Source organism: Papaver somniferum, chromosome 2 (assembly GCF_003573695.1).
Source record: "Papaver somniferum cultivar HN1 chromosome 2, ASM357369v1, whole genome shotgun sequence".
Lineage (NCBI taxonomy): Eukaryota > Viridiplantae > Streptophyta > Magnoliopsida > Ranunculales > Papaveraceae > Papaver > Papaver somniferum.
Window position 1 is genome coordinate 216731965 of NC_039359.1, and position 19994 is coordinate 216751958.

At 35.7% G+C, this 19994-nt stretch overlaps 1 protein-coding gene and 1 long non-coding RNA gene across 5 annotated transcripts; both read left to right on the forward strand.

Annotated features, from left to right (window-relative positions):
• Positions 1–8563: 8563 nt before the first annotated feature.
• Positions 8564–9497, forward strand: LOC113354549. The gene is made up of 3 exons (XR_003361945.1): positions 8564–8811; positions 9129–9212; positions 9434–9497. It is a non-coding gene; the product is annotated as an uncharacterized LOC113354549 (long non-coding RNA).
• A 113-nt stretch (positions 9498–9610) lies between these two features.
• Positions 9611–13892, forward strand: LOC113354548. Of its 4 annotated transcripts, none has more exons than XR_003361942.1 (11): positions 9611–9725; positions 9876–9945; positions 10055–10117; positions 10214–10262; positions 10382–10428; positions 10693–10749; positions 10861–11019; positions 11669–11805; positions 11998–12266; positions 13180–13401; positions 13484–13892. XR_003361942.1 is itself a non-coding variant. In XM_026597848.1 (6 exons), coding segments are annotated over exons 1-5 (378 nt in total). In that variant the 5' UTR covers positions 10533–10580; the 3' UTR covers positions 12039–12266; positions 13180–13892. The 4 variants fall into 4 exon arrangements, 1 of the variants encoding a protein (XP_026453633.1); XR_003361944.1 differs by having other exon boundaries at positions 10879–11019; XR_003361943.1 differs by having other exon boundaries at positions 9611–9702.
• The last annotated feature ends 6102 nt before the right edge of the window (positions 13893–19994 follow it).

The following is a 19994-nucleotide window of genomic DNA, read 5'->3' on the forward strand; positions in this document are numbered from 1 at the left end:
GGGTACATTTCATTTGTGTGTAGCAAGCTAAGTTCGATCTAACAGTTGAAAGATATTAGCTTGGTTGAATCAGGTTTTTCATCTAACGGTGAATATTGAATGCTTTGTTACCAAGGTAATTTGGATTGCAAACCCTGATTTGAAAACTATATAAAGTAGAACTCTAGAAACTTGAAAATCTAATCCCCACACCTCATGCGTGTTATTAGTTGCATTACTAGAGTCGATTATGCTTTAACCTTAGGTTTCTTCTCGAGACCCTGTAGGTTAACCACTTGAAGACTTCATTGGGATTGTGAAGTCAGACCCAATTATTCTCTTTGTAGTTGCGTGATATGATCTTGCTGTTTCTATCGTGATAGAGTGCAATTGTAAAATTGGCTTGAGATTTGTATCTCCGATAGGAAAGATAGAAAAGTAGTCACAAACACCTTCGTCTCATCGTTTGTGATTCCACAATAACTTTTTTCGCTAGTTGATTAAGTTTATTGTGAGGTGATTGATAATACTAGGTTGTTCTTCGGGAATATAATTCCGGTTTATCAATTGGTTCCTGTTCACCTTGATTTATCAAAAGGCAGAACAAAAACTCTTGGGTATTTCTGTCGGAGAAAGATTTATTCAATACTACAAACTTTTATGTGTGAGACAGATTTGTTTATCAAGTCTTCGACTTTGGGTCGTAGCAACTCTTAGTTGTGGGTGAGATCAGCTAAGGGAATCAAGTGCGTAGTATCTTGCTGGGATCAGAGACGTAAGGAGCGCAACTTTACCTTGAATCAGCGTGAGATTTATTAGGGTTCAACTAGAGTCCAGTCTTAAGTTAATTGTTAGTAGTCTAGTATCCGTAGCGGCTTAATATAGTGTGGTTTTCAATCTGGACTAGGTCCCGAGGTTTTTCTGCATTTGCGGTTTCTTCGTTAACAAAATTCTGGTGCTTGTGTTATTTCTTTTACGCATTATATTTTGTTATATAATTGAAATATCGCAGGTTGTGCGTTAAGATCAATCAATTAGAACATCCAACCTTTGTAATATTAGATCAATATAACTTTAATTACCGAAATAGTCAAGTATAGGTTCGCACTTAATCAATATAGATCTCCGAGAGAATTATAGTCACGCTCCTTACGCCTCTTGAATCCCAGACTCTGCGCAATTGTTTCCCTTAAACGACGTCCTTTACATCCTAAGAGTTGATTCAACTAAATTAAAGAGTTTAAACCAATCTGCCTCCCACAGATAAGCCTATATATGATATTCGTTCTGATCAAAGATCAGGGTGAAGTAGGAAATCGATTGCAATAGACAAATTCTAGCAAACCTCATAATCTGGTCTTATGAATCCCGAAGAGCAGCCTAGATTATTATTCACCTCACAAGTATAAACTTATGGAATCAAAAAGTATGAGACGAAGAAACTTTGTAATTACTATTTATCTAGTTTGTTGGAGCAAGTCTCGACAATCAAAACAAGATCAGGATACTCAAACTATCAAGATAACGATAGTTGGACCTGGCTTCACGAATCCCTGGGGTGAAGTCTTTTTAGTCGCTAAACCATATAAGGGTTTGAAGGAGAGGACGACTCTAGTTTACAACTAGGACACACAAGAATAGTGTCGGGGATTCAAAGATCCCAGTTGTTTGAGGTTCTCTCTATATGGACTTTTAAGATCAAGGTTGATTTAGGTTTAAGCTAACACAACTTTGGAACCAAACAATCAATAATCACCGGTAGATGAAAAACTTGAGTTGATATTAACATAACAAAAGATACACTCTGCTTAGGAGGAATCGTAACCGAATCGTGTATAATACTTGGTTCATAAAATTTAGCCGAAACTAGCCAATTGAACAATAAACTTAACCATTTTCATATAACACTTTAAGACTTTCCTTGAGTCACAAATGTGATCAATCATGTCTATATGTGTTCTTAGAGAGTTATTCAAATGCTGATTATCTCATAGAAGTAGTTCTGATGCATCTTAAAATATTCGACAGGGTAAGTACGTGTACCAGGTATGTGTATTGTATGTATTCGTGAATATATTTGTCATAGTACGTGTACCATGTATGTTTACCTTTAAGACAAAAACAAATTCAGGAACTCACAAATCTTTTATGGTATGCGTACCTTTTTGGTTTTGAAACCAACAGATCTTTTCCGGTTTGCATACTAGGTATGCGTACCTTTCTGGTTCACGAGTTCACAGACTTTTTGTGGTATGGATACCGGGTATGCATTCCAAAAAGTCGCTACCGAACTATATCTATGCCGGTTCGTGTACTGGGGCTCCAGACCTATAACAGTTCTCCAGTGTGTGAACTAGTATGCATATTGTCTTGTGTCCAAATTTATAATAATTATATATCTTTCTAATAATCGGTTCGAAACATTCCCGAATAACATCAATGACACATATCAATGTTCTAGGATATTTTCAAATCATTAAATCTTGAATCATAATTAGGTCATAAACAATAAATTGCTTTTCACCAAATTCATCAAGTATGAAAAGAATTTCTTAAGCTTAGCATATTTCGAGAAAGATATTCAAGATAAACTTGACTCGAAATTTTTGTTATGCATAAACTTTTTAATTTAGTCATGCGATAATATCGCATAGATAGAAAGGTGAAAACTTAAGAAATAGGTGGTTCAGTCTTCACTTACCTTTTGATGTTGAAGTTCTCCAAAGATCCTATTGATCTTCGCTTTCAAATGGTAGAACGCAGTGATATCAGAATCTCAACTACATACTTTTATCCTAATCCGAGACTTGACTAAATATAGACTAGAAATCAAGACATAGTTTTGACAACAAGCTTGAGATAACAACACTTGTGAGTTCGATCGAGCGATGCTCTAATACTTCTCCAGGTGTAATTTACTAGTCCGTCTGACTGCTTCCATTAGACCGAAACATTCTGCTTGATTGGCACTCCAAGAGTTAGCTAGATAGTTTCACTTTGCTCCCCTGAAAGCCCTGTAAAATCACGAATAATTAGTCAAACTCCACCAGTATTATATGACTGTGATCCATTACAATTAATATTAAGGATGCTAATGGGAGGGGGTTCCCGTTACAAGTTAACTCTATTAATTATGAGGTTTGGTCTGTTCAGGATAGTACAACTACTATGTTGATCTGCACAATAGTTCTGACAACTGATGATAATATCATGTAGAGAGATCACATGGCCTTGAAAAAATTTCTCACATCTGTAAGTCTATACACGCCAAGCTATAATAGCTCTATTTATAAGTATTTCTTCAGTTATATGCTTGTCAATGAGATCATCAAACGAACTGCAAATCCATTTTTCTAGATTCATATTTGGTATAGTTTGAAGACCACTCGAGGAAAACCAAACAACTTTGGATATGTTGCACTCCATTAGAAAATGAGAGCCAATTTCTATGTGAGTAGAGCAGTATGGACAAGAATTATCAGGCACTATATTACCAAGCTTGTCTCTTGCTGAAGAATATTTTGAATACAATAACACAAGAATTGTTTTACCCTTGGCAGCATGTTAAGTCTCCACAATTTCTTGTAATTCTTATGCATTCCGACATTAAGAGTAGGCGTGCCATTCTTTTCTTCGTGCATTCTTCCATACGTCGACTTAATAGAAAATTTCCAAGATTTCTCAAGTAACCGGATAAGTCTGTCTTCACATTTAGGATTAGTCTAGACCCATTTTTTCCCATTAGCCATTGGGCGTCTTTCAAGGCCTAGCATTTATTTCCATTCTGTTTCTTTTTCTATTTCCAAAATATTGTTACAGAGAGATTCGACCTACCAACATCCAATCTTCTTCTGGATATCTAGGATGTTGTATCCGATCCGGAGAACAATGTGATGGTGATACTAGACAATCACCGAATCCAATTTGGAGAACAATGTGATGGTGATACTAGACAACCATTGTATCCAATCCGGAGAACAATGTGATGGTGATACTAGACAACCACATCAGTAAGCCAAGTTAATATTGTTGTAACTTTGACGAAAATGGCTTTTTTGGTGATAAAATACTTTAATACGCAAATATAGATCAAGGGACCGAAGGTTGGGATTACACCCCACAAAAACATATATCACTAAAGGAAGCTTATAACATGTTTTTCTTTTATTGGATCTGAGTCGTCAGGATCTGACTTAAATCACCTGACTCATCTGGATCAGACTGAATATGTTCGTCTCTCAGTCAGGTCTGACTCAAAATATATATGTGAGTGAGTGGTTTGGTCACATGAGTCAGGTGTTTTTTTTTTTGACAGATAAAGGGCAAAATATATTGAAAAAATGCTTCACTCATTAAAAAAATGAATGTGGCAGAAAGAGTACAACTAGCTGCTATCTATAACAACATTCCAATTACAAATCAGTGTGCTTAGGGAATAACCCTCAAACAGCTTAGTATGCACAGACCAATTAAACATTGTGCATTTAACCGAAACAATGAGCTGGTCCAAGTTTCTCTTTTTTTATTATTATAGAGTCTACAGTTTCTCTCCTTCCAAATGTTCCACCAGATTGCAAAAGGAAGAATCCCCCAAATTTTTTTCACCATTGAGTTGCTTTTCCTGTTCTTCTATTCCCAAATGTTTGTCTTCACACTTTCTGAGAAAACCCAGTTCACCCTAAAACCGTCAAGAAAGTAATTCCAGAGTTTCATGGTTTCTTTACAGTGGAGAAACAAATGACTTTGAGATTCCTCAATAGATTAACATATGAGACACTAATCCAACTTTAAGAAGAATATCTAAAGTTGGAGCACCATTGTGACATAATGACCAAACCAGAAAAGACACTTTTAATGGTACGTTAGGATTCCAAATCCACTTGTGAGGAAAAACTAAGAAGCCATCTACATCCATAGAGGAGTAACAGTTAGCTACAGAAAAATCATTACCAAAGTCCCATTTCCTTGTATCTTCTTCCATGCAGTTATTGATGTTCTGAGCAACTCCATCAAGCATCTGACGTAAGCTATTTCCCCAACTTCCACTTCATTCAGGTCCCTCTTAAATTCAAAACTCCAAGAACCTTGTTGGCTTAGCATTTCATAGACAATAGCCATTCTATTTTTTGAAAAAAAAATGACCAGGTGTATTTTGTTACCTGACTCAAACGGATCCGAGTCAGGGATTAAATCTGAGTCAGATCCGGCTTAAAATAGAAAACAAACGGTCTAACATCTGACTCTCGACGAGTCAGGGACCGACTCGGATCCAGATTGCGATCCAGATGCAAACAAACACGGTTTTATGGGCCAAGGATATGATGTGGTCGAGCCACATACTTCAAGTATGTGGCCCCTCTTAGTTTTGTGACACCTATTACTACTAAAAACCTGACCCCTCTAAATCCCTATCAATATTTCACTTTTTGAGAAAAAGTAGGGAGTTAAGAAAAAGAATTAGTTACACTTTTTGGTATTTAAGTGTTTTAAGACTTTATTTTATTACTTTATAATAGGTGTCACAAAACTAAGAGGGGTCACGCACTTGAAGTATGTGGCCCGACCACATCATAGCCGCACCAGTTTTATTTCGGTCTACAAGTTAATAGATACCGGTTAATCTTGAATTATGTGTAGAGACTAGAGATGCTAATTCGCACTGGGAAACAATATCCGAATTCAAAAGAACCCTGATTTTGGGCATACCAAAATCTTTCTAGGCATACAAAGTAATAGTCCTAACTTGGGTGACCTTATAAGGGGTACCCTATGGGTAGTTCAATTACTTATATACCCTTAAATCTTTTAAATTACTAACAAACACAAAATCAGTTTCATTCCAACCTTTCTTCTTCTTCCTCATCTCCTCTGCCGCTCGCCGAACCTCCTCTCTATTTATTTTTGCATCCACCATCGCCGAAATTGATTGTCGTCGATTCGTAAAAAGTTATTCGACGATTCTTGAAAAGTTAATCGAACCTCCTCTCTATTCGTGAAAAGTTAATTGATAATCGTCGATTCATGATACAAAAACCTAAAATTAAGTTTAGATTTGCGCCGAACTGTTCTTGAAACTGAACCCTGAAAGTGCATATGAACGGCTCGACTTAAAATGCATATCAGTTTTCAGCCGAACTACAAAGAATATCACAAGATTAAATACTACAAAGGGAAATTAATAGTTATGTTCAGCTCATACGATAATCATATTTTGTGCCGAACCACGAACATATAGAGGTTTCGGCTTATACGATATTCTCAATATGTGCCGAACCGTTAATAATAATATGTTCGGCTCATACGATTTTAAATATATAAGCCGAACCACTGACAATTTTTATTCAAAAACTCTCAGGAGGAGGTTCGGCTTTCTATTAAACTTTCATACAAGCCGAACTAGTGTCTAGCAAATGGGTTGGAAGTGGAAAATATTTGTTCGGCGTATACTGTAAACAGTTTCAGCGAGCCGAACCGTTCATCAATTGGTTGGTTCGGCTCATAGATTTAAGCCGAACCTCAACCTGGTTCGCCGAACCATAAAGAAATTAACCATTTGGGAATCATTGTTATAGTTGATGTGTATTTTCCTAGGTTTTTTAGATGAATTATGACCCTCCTCATCCTCCATTGAATCAAGACGAAATTTTTTCTCACTTTCTCCTTCTCTTTCTCAATCAAAACTTTGATTTTTTTTTCCCAAATTTTTTCATCTAAACAACCTTTATAATTCTGAAAATTATCTTAATCACTAAACAAAAGTTTTAATCCCTAATCCAAATTACTAACACTAATACGTAAACGGTAAATTAGCCATTAAAAAACAATTTGGTTAAGGGGATATCTGATTTTGTTATTTCACATCCCTTTTTGTCTTTATTCAGTATGCCTAGAAAGATTTTGATATGCCCAAAATCAGGGTTCATTCAAAATTCATCTTCGGTCTAAGTTAAAAACAAGAACGATCTTTTAGGGACCATGGTTTTTTTGAGGGGACCAAGGTTTTATTAGGCCACCTTCCCTATAGTGATAAGGGGTGTCCTAAAACGTTGAAATGACTAACCTACCCTTAACCTAATTTAATTTAAAACCAACCTAATAACCACCTATATATATATATATAACCACCACCACCGCCCACCACCGCCGATTACCACCACCACCTCCTCCAACCACCACCACCACCGCCTATTTAAGAAATGTAACAACATCAATGCAATCACAATTAAATTCGGTTACATAATAATTTTATCGAGTATAAAAGACGCCAGCCGCAACCTGATTCTGCCAAGGGACCACTTCGAAGGTACTTTCCAACAAACCCTTCGCTTTAATTTGATTTTGATTGCTTCAATCGAATAGAAATCATCAAAATAGGGTTTTAATAGGAGTTACAGAGCCATGTTCGGTTAGGTCGATTTTCCAAAAAACCCTAGTTTACTAACCGAACTTCTTGAAAATGAAGAACACGAAGAACAGTTCGGTTCTATTGGATTTAAAACTAAGTCACTGAACTCTCTGTTCGGTTGTTTCGCAAAAAAATTTAAAATTACAAAGTAACCGAACTCCACCCTTAGAACCAAAAAAAAAAAAATCCAGTCTAACCGAACTGTGTTGTTGTGGCCACTATGTTGAGTTCCAAAATAACCGAACTTAGCTAATAGAGTTCGGTTTGTTCGCAAAAATTTTTAAAACTACAAAGTAACCGAACTTAGCCAATAGATGTTGGAACTTCACATTTTTGTTTGTTTGTTAAGTTCGGTAACTTCACAATTTTATCACAGAAACCGAACTCAGAGTTCGGTTGGTTAGCTGTTAGGTTCAAGTTTGCAAAAGAACCGGACTTTGTAAACTTATATACTCTTATATTACATAAAGTTTGGTTAGATCAAAAGTGCATGCAGTTTGCGAACCAAACGAGCTTTGTACACGAAAGTTCGGTTAGTTGAGAACCAACCGAACATAACGCTGTAACTCCTAGAAATTATTAGAGAGTTCGGTAACCTGCGTGTTTGGAACAAGTAACCGAACTACACTTTCAGATGAGTTCAGTTACTTGTTCATCTCACGGGGCAACCGAACTACAGCTTCAGATGAGTTCGGTTACTTGTTCTTCATATAAAGTAACCGTACTGTTCAAAATCCAGTTCAAATCCGGATCATTTTGAAGATTAACAAATATTCTAGGAGAGGATGGAGATGAAGAATCAGATGAGTTTTCATCATTTGAATACTCAAACTTAGTGAATTGGAAAAAAAAATTATTTTCCATATTTTTCTCCTTCATCTTCTCTAACTCTACTCTCTCAATAATTCTGCTCAACTAATAATAAATCCATCTTTTAATTTAATCTCACTAATTGTTTTTAACTAAATCATTCACTAATCATAATCTAAAATTAATTAAGAGGTAGATTAGGTATTAAATAAATAACTAGATATGGGATGACCTAAAATTACTTCTAATACCTTTACCCAAAATAAAACCATGGTCACAAAAAAACCATGGTCCCAACAAATCGTTCAAAAACAATACCGCCCGCCCGAGCCCACCTTTCTATCCACTTTGTATCTAGTTAGAGTGAGAGGAACGCCTTTTCTTCATTTTTCTTTCTCAGAGAAAAACAAAATGGCGATTTCTAGGGTTTCTCAGAATTCTTTGTGGAGAAAATCTCAGCTTAGTGATCTCTTTAGAAAGGAAATAGGGTTGATACGAAGCTGGAGAGAAAAGTGAGTGTGGATATTAAAATGAAATGTCTGGAAGAAGTTCAGGTGGATGATCTGGAGAATGAGGAATATACCGAATATGTACTTGCTAATCTTCGTACCTTAAAGGTTTGACTTCTTCTTCTTCTGTTTTGTTCGTTTCAACTGTTTGGGAGTTTAAATTTTGAAGTATAGTTGTTGTTTAGGTTAAAATGAAAACTTTCAGTTATGATGGATAGGAAGAACTGGAATTACCTGATAATTTGTAACTTATGAAGAATTTAGAGTTACTCAAGTTAAATTCAGGAGTTCTAACATCCTTGTATATTGGTTAACTTATCCAATCTGATTTTCCTCGGAACGTTATGTGTGCTAATGTGATTCTATCTCGCTCTTATTTTGTTTTCCGGAGCAAATGGATTAATGTTTCTCCATTCAACTTATAGATGCTAGAATTTCCAAGGAAGTTAAGCTGGCTGAATGTGGACCTTTTTATGCCGAAGTTTCCATCATCGGTCCTCAAAGTAGAGGTATGATTTTGTTTTCAAGTCATAACAAAATCATTTTTATCTCACTCAAGTCCCATGAGCTATGTTATCACTTTGAACACTATTTGGCTTAACTTGATTTTTTTAGTACGGTTCAAGTGAACCCTGTCTTTTCTGTTTGGAGTCCATATCATTCATCTCAGAGATACAATGTTAAAGTCCTTCAGCTAAAATGCTTATCTTGTACTCCGTAATTTTTGCAGGAATTAGCTCTCTTGAACCATTTTTTGTACCAATTTTAGAGAGATGGATGCTTTTAGAGGAAGGCAAGTTACTGTATCATCATTTAGTGACTCCATTTCTTGTTACTTTGATATTGATTCATGATTTTGTATCGAATTTCACCAAAGATGCAAAATTTATGTTTCATTTTCAGGTCTCAAACTACTAAGGTATTTTGATGGCAACTTGTGCTGAAATTGAGCCTTGTAGGCTAGATTTGGAGGGTACTGACGGAAGAGAAAGAGGAGAGGTGTGTCTAAAAGACCCTATAAGGTTTAATCACATGCACAGTTTAATTTTATTTTCCTTGTGTTTACTTTTTATCCAAAATCACTTCAGCTTCCTTGATATATTACTGACTTGAAATTGTACCCAAATGCATTGCGCAGTTCTTTTGATTCGGTACTTCTGATTTATTTTCAGGATGATCTTCATTTGAGAAGCACGATGCCCTTTTTGCTCTTGCTGTATCAGATATTGTCTTTATAAACATGTAAGCTCCCATTTTCCTACCTTTTGTGCGCTTTCCTGTATATTCTAAATTACAAGGTATTTTTTTAAAGTTCCCATTTTTGTTGATCTCATAAACATTATTGCTGAAGGTGGTGTCAGGATATCAGCCATGAACAGCTGCCAATAAGCCACTCTTAATGACTGTTTTTCAGGTGCTTTTAAGTTAAATGTTTCTTATGTTATGCCAGCTAGTATATTTCATCTTAGAAGTTGTGAATTGAATTCTTGCGGTGCTATTCTATTAACAGTTTAAATTGCGAGTGTTCAGTCCACGTAACACAACGTGACAAAACAAGGGTGCGTCTTTCAACTTCTTTCCTAACTATTAATTTTTTTTTGGCTGATGCAAGTTTTTTTTTCATTGATGGTTGATAACTTATCTTACATATCCACCCCTGTTCTTTGTTTGTTGATAGACACCACTGTACAATAAGGATCTGTTCTGCCGGAAGATATTCAGAAGGTAACAGACCTACTAATCTTTCTGCATTCTGAACTACGAAGAACTTGTTAATCTTTATGATTTGTGTCCTCCACAAGTATGTCCTCTGCAGATATGTGATAATTTTCCTAAACCACAAGCTCACAAAGATACCCCATTAAGCGAATTTTTTAATGATGACATTATATGATTATAAGCTTAGTCTGAACATTTTTACTGTTAGTCCGTATACCACTTTAGAAGCGCATGTTATGCAACTTATGTGTTACTACTTTGAATTTTCAGGTTGAGGTTACAGCTCTTAACAGTTACACAGAAAAGGAAGAGCAATTCAAGGAACAGGTATGCACAATAGATGTGAGCAACTAAGGAAAAGGGGAAAAAAAAACGTCTGTTTGTGTTCTGTGAATCGTCTTTGATATTGTATAATTATATTTTTTGATATAAATGAAGGTGGCTGCTCTAACACAGCGGTTCTACCATTCTATTGCTCCTGGTGGACTTGCTGGAGATCAAAGGGCTGTACTTCGTGCATCAGGGTTTTCTTTTAGTGCACAACAAATATGGAAAATTATCATGGAGAACAAGGATCTTGACTTTCCTGCTCACAAGGTGATAGCCTATGTTCCTTAACTTTCCTTAACATTTATATTCCAATTCTTAATTTATGAACTTTGTACCTTCAGTGAAATAAGAAAGAACTAGAGTCTCCCGTTGTTGCAAATAGTCTGTGTTAAGGTAAAATGGCAAAAATTGCATTACTTGATTTTCAACTGCAAAAGCTGATTGAAATGAAGGATAATGATGTTTCAAATTAATTTGTACTATGACCATTCCAATTCGGAGAGACCCCCTTCCAATGGATATATTTAAATGGAAACCTTTAGTTTCCTTTTCTAGCTAAATTTTGTATCATATTATGATCATATGCAAATAGAATTAAATTATTTGTAAAAACATATATCTTCGAGTTAGTTGGTGTCCCGATCTTTTGGTTTTAGTTTTGCTTGGGAGCTTCTATTAAATTTTTGATTAGAGCTTGAGGAGGTTGAGTAGTTCAAGTATTTTGTCTGCTGGTTTGACACCTAGTTGCAAGATCGGACCTCTCTTTAAATGTCTTGGTGGAGTTAACTTGAGTACCTGAAGTCTGCAATGTCTTGGAGTTAAATACATGTTATTGGTTAACATATCCAATCTGATTTGTCTTTGAATGTTATTGTGTGCTAATATGATTCTGTCCCGCCCTTATTTTTTTTTTCAGAGCAAATGATGAGTGTTGCTCCACTCAACTGGTTCATTTAATGTCGATGGGACTTGCTAGAATTTCCAAGGCAGTTAAGCTGGCTGAATGCGGACTTTCTTATGTCGTGGTTTCCGTCATGGGTCCTCAAAGTAGCAGTATGATTTTGTTTTCACTTCGTTTAAGTCCAATGAGTTTGTGTTATCACTTTGGACACTATTTGGCTCGACTTGATTTTTCATTTTTGGAACCCTGTCTTTTTTGTTTGGAGTCTGTATCTTTCATCTCAGATATACAATGTTAAAGTCCTTCAGCTAAGATCCCAATCTTGTACTCCGTAATTTGTGCAGGAAAGAGCACACGCTTGAACAGTCTTTTGTGCCAATTCTAGAGAGATGGATGCTTTTAGAGGAAGGCAAGTTATCATCATTTACTGACTCCATTTCTTGTTACATAGATGTTTATTCATGATTTTGTATTGAATTTCACCAGAGGTGTAAAAGTTCTGTCTCAGGTCTCAAACTAATAAAGGTATTTGGATTGCAATATGTGCTGAAATTGAGCCTCGTACGTTCGTCATGGATTTCGAGGAGGGTTGATGGAAGAGAAAAGAGGAGAGGTGTGCCTAAATTCAATTTGTCCTTTTTCTTGTTAGCTCTGTAGACCTTGATAGTGATTTCTTTTATATCCGTGGAGGCCCTAAATTTTTATTATATAACAATTGCTGTTTCAGTCGCAAAGTTCTTAAAAGTATAGGAAAAACCTTGACTTGTATTGAAACTATTTGCTTTACTCATTGTGCTGGTTCTCATTCCCCAAGGATCACCGCTTCTTGAGTAACATACTTGTTCCAAGTTTAGAGTTAAGTTTATTCTTCTTCATGCCGGTATGATATAGCTATGTATTTCGGTGAAGGTGTTAGGACCGCAAAGCGCAACCTCTGGAAACAAAACTATTGCATGTATATCCTATGTTCCTTAATTTTCCTCGAGAGTTTTTTTATGTTCCAATACTTAATTAATGAACCTTGTCCGTTCACTGAAATAAGAAAGAACTAGTGTCTTCCATTGTTGCGAGTAATCTGTGTTTAGGTAAAGTGCGCAAAAATTGCATTATTTGATTTTCAGCTGCAAAAGCTGAATGAAATGAAGAGTGTGTATGTATCTAAGTGGAAACATTTAGCTTCCATTTCTAGCTAAATTTGGTATCATATTACGATCTCATGAAAATAGAATGACGTATTGTTAGCTATATAATGTTATGAAAATTGAATAACGCATTGTGTACATAATACTTTATTTATTCTAATTGCATGTACTTTTCTGCTCTTCACACGGTGTGGCCTATTCATAACACATGAACTGATATCGAGATTTAGAAAAACCTGAAGTATGTTTTCTTTAAGATACTTTGAATAGGTACTGGTCCATAAGCTTTAGAGGGAAATATTCTGCGGATAACCAAGCTGCTTTTACATTTGTAGATTGTAAATCAAGGGTACCGCCTCTTAACATTTATTGGTCTCCTGTCAGGGTAACATAGCGGGTTCTTGAAGAATCCAGTCATAAACGGTGTACAATATCTGCATAAAGAGTTAAGATCCAACAGGGTTTTATTCTTTTGTGCGTCAACTGCTACTGCCTTAAACTGAAAATTCTGTGGTACGATGGTATTAAGGGAAGCTTATTTGCTGCTTTGATCTGCCTGCATGATATCTCTCTAGTCAATGTTCGAACCTGAAATTCAGAGAAATGGTATGTGTAACGGACTAATTTGCTGCTTTGATCTGCGTCCTTGCGCATTGGCTATAATAGTTGTTCTTCTGGTTCTTCTCAGGTTTTACTTGCACACAACTTGGTGTATTGGATTTTTTTTAGGTGAGTTATTCAGATGAATTTGAAGTGAGGTTCAGCTGTAGAATAGGCGCGTTTTTAACTGGTATTCAATTTCAAGTAGTAATGTAACATGAATGTCTTTCTTAGCTCGTATTTATGTTTGAAAATGGAATTTGGTAGATACAAAATGGGATATTTGGTATGCTCATGCTCTATGGTCGGGCTTGTTACTGCTCATAATTTGAGAACCATTGCATGCTAATGTTTCTGGAGTTAAATCCTTGAATAGATAGCAGTATCTGTAACAGAATGTGTCAAGATGAGTCAGTCGCATAAGAGTTTATGATGTTTTTATGGTCGTTTGATGATGTTCAGTAGAAAATTAAAAATGAAGTCCTGTTACTGTTGAAGTTTGGCATTGAGTTTTTCAAGATCCCAGCTCTCAGTATCTTATGAGATATATATGCCATCTATAAAGTTATCCAGATTTCAGAAAATACAGTTAAAAGGTGGTGAGAAAATTCTAAGATGCCATCCATTGTCAGTTCATCGTATTCATAAGAAGAGATTGTAGGTTTTCAGATTCTAGAGCACGTCTTCTCTTTGTATATGCACCAGGCACGATCCGTGTCTTTCACCTGAGTTTCTCACCCACTCTTGTATGAGTTTCTATAAATTTTCCCGCTGAAGCAAGACAACACATCTCATCTCAATTTTGATTTTTTGATACTCAAGCACTCTTTCAGCGGATTCCCGGCCGAAACAGACCCAATGGCAAGCAACATTTTATTTTATCAATAGTTGTTGGGGGACACGTAAGAACAAAGATAATGAGATGGGCCCATTGCCACCCACAGTGGCACGGACAAATTGGTAATTTTTCAACCGGATGAACAAGGATAAGTGTAAACGCGACCAGTATCTGTGCATTCTCCTCTAGCACCATAGTAGTCATTGCAAACTACATTGAATTGGCGGGGATGGCCGCATGAGCCTTTGTTAACAGTACATATTTTGTAATCATTGACCCCGATTGCTTCAACCATCAGTGCAATTTGCCAAAAAGCCAACAAACTAAAATCGTCAGTTGCAAAATAAAATGAAGCCACCAAGGTGCTGTCAGACCGTGCAATTCACACAGGAATGTATTACAATATATGTTTCCAATATGTGGACATATGGATATTGCAAAATGATCGTACAAACATGATGAGATAGCTGTAGATTCTACAGATTCTCTTTATTAGAAATTCATTCTTAACAAGCCACTGCTACTTTTTTTTTTTTGGTAATTAATATCTCAGTCTATCTCCCGTTCCAAGGCTAGTTGACATCTATCACTATCACACAAAAATCAAATGGCTTCTGGTACATATGAAAATTTATTAGTAGAGTAATTTGGATCTATCACACAAAAATCAAATCTTACTCATAATTAGTAAAATCTTTGCTCTCCTTTTTAACAAGTTTTCAAACTTGTGCGCATCTCGATCTTTATAAAGCAAATATCAAAAATAAAATAAAATAAATAAAATAGAAAGGGATCTTACTGCTGATTCTGTGGGATCTTTAGTACCGGAGAAGTCAAGTCAAATCAAATTTTACTCATAACTGACCGTTTTTTAGAACGCGATTACGGAATACTAAAATTAATTGAGATATAAATTACTTTCCCCAACCAATAGTGTTTTTTAAGGGTGTTTTTAGGACGAAAATACGAAACTACCCTTTAAAACAATAAAAGCTAAATCAAACATAAAAAATACCCTACTCCCTTTTAAATTCGAAACATTTCTCACTCCTTTTCAAATTTCCTTCTCATTCTCTGCCGGCTCCTCACTTTGATTTTTTTATTTTTTTTACATTCGTTAGAGATAAAGACCATGCTGGTAGTGATGAAGACCATGCCAGTACTGAGTGGCGTCATGGTTATTTAAGATGAAGACCATGCCGATACTGGGTTCCTCAGTACCGACATGGTTATTTAGGATGAATACTATGCCGATACTGAGTTCCGACATGGTTATTCAGGATGATACCATGCCGATACTTGCTATTTCAGACAATTTTTTTCTGCATGTTTTTGTCCTCAAACCGGCATAGTTCATTTGGGAATCGACCATGCCGGCACCACTACCGGCATACTCGATAATACTTTTACCATGCCGACACTGAGGTTTTCAGACGTAATAAAGGCGGATTCAATGAAAAAAAAATCAAATTTCAATACATTAATACCTATACATGGATAATTGGAGTACTTATATATTCAGCTTGTTTACTTTCCTGGGTTGGTTCTTCACCTAAAACTTCACGATCATAAATATCTTGATTTAATGTTGTTGCATCAACAAATTCAACGTTAATGATTTATACTAATCATCATCAAACGAACCTATTAACTTCACTAATTATAATTAACTATTAAATATGATTAGTGAGGGGCAAATTAAAAATTAGTTAAAATACATGGACAGGGATGACCTTGCTTTACTGTTTATATCCCGTTTTTGTCTTTTTCCTCTATCCTCAATTAGTTTTAGTATCCGAATTACGTGTTCTTTTTTTAATTAAACATGGAGTTTTATTAAGGGTACCTTTAGTACCCATTTTTCTCCTGCAACAAGGTAGAGTTGTCGACAGTCTTTTCGCCCAATAGGTTCTCTAACAGAATAGTGCCAAGTGAGTTTTGCTATAGGAGGAAGAAAATATATGGGAGGAAAAAACAGCTCATCCAATCCAATGGTCCAGATCAATTAAGGCTGAAAAAACTTCCTCCCGTAGGATTTTTGCTTCCTCCCTATAGCAAATCTCTCATGTCAAGTGGGGTAGAGTTGTTGACTGTTTTTTTTTATTGGTCTTTCCTTAAAGACGCAGGTTGTACTACACATTTATTCATTCATGCAAGTTGTTGACTGTTTGTTAACTTGCAACAAGGTAGTGCGTCTTAAAACGAAGATCCATGCAACTAATTTCCATAGAAGGTACAGAGAATTGGAGTGATTTTATGGAAATTTCTGCATTTACACGAATGAAAATGTCACTTGGGTTCCGTTCTGTTCTTAAGAGAGGTGGAGTAGTTTGATGAAAATTTGTGCATTTACACGAATGAAAATGTCACCCGGGTCCTGTTCTGTTCTTAAGCTAGCAGCCAATTCCATCCCAATAAACAAGAAATCAATTAAGCTAGGAACACTGATACCTGCATAGATTCTGTATCTCTCCTTGAGGGTATGTTAAAACTTTAAAGTAATTAAGATTGTATTTAGTTAATTTCGTATTTAAGAGAATTGTATTTAGTCAGGGTTGCTTTTAGTCAAAGCGTGGGTTATAGTGTTATACTTGTATTTAATCACTGCTTAGAAAAAACTCGAAAGTGAACTCAAACGGAACTACTGCATTTTGACTCAGTGGTGCATGATTAATGAATTTGACTGCGCATTACATATATATATATAGAGATAGAGTAAATATAAGTCTCCGTCAAACTCCACGTGATATGTATAAATTGTGGCAAGGAAAGGACATACAGGATCTCTCTATCTAACATCTCTCTTTCTGCGACACTCTGTAGTCCAAGCATCAACGGATGAAGTCCATTTCCATAAGATATCCAAGAACAATCTGGTTGTTCATGTTTTTGCTCATTGATTTTAACTTGTTAACAACCATCACTCCAGGTACTTTACATAACCCTTTTTTTTTTTAAATAAGAAAAGTGATTTATTAATCAAGAATCAGTGAAAACATATTGTTATAATCCCGCTGAAGAACAACATTCATCCAGCTAGGAATCTCAAAAAACCAACTACTCCTACTGAAATTGGAAATTGCATGTTTTGCAACCATGTATTCTCGGTTCACAAGTAGGGTACAGATAAGATTTACAGGTATGTATTCTCGGTTCTATTAAAAACTTTCTCTTCATAGAGCACTTAAAAAATAAAAGCCTATTTGGAAGAAACCCTAGTAATACTAGTTTTTATGCTGATATCTTCTGTAGATATTCACTTCTGAGCTTATTTAGAAGGTCCGTCTTATGTGCCTCAAAAATTTAGTATATCATAACGTGACATATATGTAATTTCGTGATCATGTGTTGCAACTTGCATGCCCAATGAACAAGGTCGTGTACGGTACACAATAATGTTATAGGGACTTCTGATCGTTTCTTTTTGGTTGTCGTCAAAATTTTGCAGCTAAAGATGATAACGAGCTAGTACTGACTGAGATGAGCAATAATATTTCAAGGAAGTTGCTGAGAGTACCACTGGCGTCGAAATTTTTTCCTCCGCCTCATGCAAATGTCCCAGTGCAGTACTATGACCCAGGCGATAGTTGGTGATGATGATGTAATTGTTCCTCCTTAATCAGTAAAAGGAAGAATGTAGGCCTCCAATATTGGTGGTTTTCTCTTTTGTTCAAAAAATCAGTAAGAATGTTCAAGTTTATGTAGTAATGAAGTATTATGGTTTGATCCTTAAGTGTTACATTTTAGTTTGTGTGAAGAATGTCATCAATTAGCATAATAGAGCCCTATATATATGTTACAACAATCAATTATAGTTGAGAATCTTTCGCTGTGTAACTATCCTTTTTTTAGCTGGGATACATGTTGCCTTCATTCTCAGTGTGTACTACGCTAAGTACTTTCTCAGTAACTTAGAAATCACTGATAAATACTGTGGGAACATAATTTATATCATTTTTTTAAAATATGATATAAATACTGTGTACGTCCTTGAGTTTCCCGGCGTTATCATATTTATTTGTTGGTGCCATTGTTATCCGGAGGTTATAGGAAGATATTGAGTAGTAGTGAGAAATTTCATTTAGTGATTTTTTAAAGGAAACATTACATACAGATAAGGCTTTTATGGCCCAGGTTTCATTATAACCTTAATGCAGTAGGTTTTTTTGGAATCACTGCCAAGCTTTGACAACCTAAACAATTGATGATCACATCACTTAGAATCAAGAGAGTTTATTTTCAAGTGATTGTGTACTTACTGCAGAGATCGCCTAGTCTAGAATCTCTCCGGTCATTGATTTGGAGGAGCAGGTAATTAGAAAGAAAGATCAGTTGCCTTTAAACATAAATTCTGTTACGTATTGGAGCTGTCATTATGGAAGAAGGTCAAGCGGTGTCAACAGAAATTTTGTGTTTGGAGGGTCTTGTTCAAAAGGAAATAAAGATAAGCTGATTCGGGAACTGAAGTGGAGGTCAGGTTCTTGAAACTAATTTTAGGAAAGCCGGCGCCTTGCAGAAATTAATTGTCAGTGACATGAAAAATTTCAAAGAAGAGTATCCAGATTAATAGGATTCCCCCGGTTTCGACAGAAGATGTGTCTGCTTCCCGTAATAGTTCCTCAGTTGACATGATGATTAGAGAACAAGATTACTTACTTGTAAGAAGAGAATGTGCATTTTTATCCAGAGAGACTATAGACTACGCAGTATTTGGTGCCAACCTCAAATAATAACAATTTGTTCCGTTGGTGGTGCAAGTGGGAGATGCATTAATTTTAGGGAAAATTGGAAAAATGTCCCGATATAGAATACAATGTTGAAAAACTGTCCCAACGTTAAATATAGTTGGAAAAATGCCCTTATGTTAGAAAACTCAGTTAAGCCCACATATGCGAGCTCACACACGTGAAAAAAAAACAAAGAATGACGAAAAAACCTAAACCCCATGACCCTAAACCTTGAAGCCTTAAGCTTAAATCCCGATCCCTGAATTTTACACCCAGAATCCTGAATTCTGAAGGTTGTATTTGTCTTTTTTTCGCGTATGTGAGCTCATACATGTGGACTTAACTGCATTTTTTTAACTTTGGGGCATTTTTCCAACTATATTTAACGTTGAGGCAGTTTTCGAACATTGCACCCTATATTGGGACATTTTCCCAAATTTCCCTTAATTTTACACTTTAGAATAATACAACTATAAGAGCTTCTCCAATGGAATACATGTGAGGATAAATGTCTAAGTCCACATAGGACAAACATTCATTTTCCTTAAAATTCTTCTCCAACCCCAACTTCTTAAATCAATGTGAAGATGACATGGCTTCATTATTGTTAGACATTGTCAAGGTGAATGTCAAGTTTTAGACATTCATCTTGACAATGTGAAGCTATCATAGTAAGCTTTTGCTTACCTAAATTAATTCCAATATATTAAATAACCATTTTTAGCTCTAGCAAAATCTAAAAACTACTAATAATAAAGTTTACATTTAATTCATAAAAAATCACCAACACCATCATTGGAGATGAACTATTTTTCCTCCCTAAACTTACAGAAAAATTAGAATGAGGATGTCTTATTTATATTGCCACCTAGGAAACACACACAACCACCGATTGGAGAAGCTCTAAATATATTACCAAGCAACCAATCGGAAACACCAGTACAGTTAGCCAGGAGACTTTTTATACTCAGAGAATCTTCTTAGTGCATTGCAGGTTGCCTCAGAATATGTAAAATAGTTGTTCTATATAAATG

Coding starts and splice junctions, on each gene's coding strand:
- LOC113354548 (XM_026597848.1), top strand. Junction 11,020..11,668: donor TTGACTTTCCTGCTCACAAG/GTGATAGCCTAT, acceptor TTTTTTTTTCAG/AGCAAATGATGAGTGTTGCT. Junction 11,806..11,997: donor CATGGGTCCTCAAAGTAGCA/GTATGATTTTGT, acceptor TAATTTGTGCAG/GAAAGAGCACACGCTTGAAC.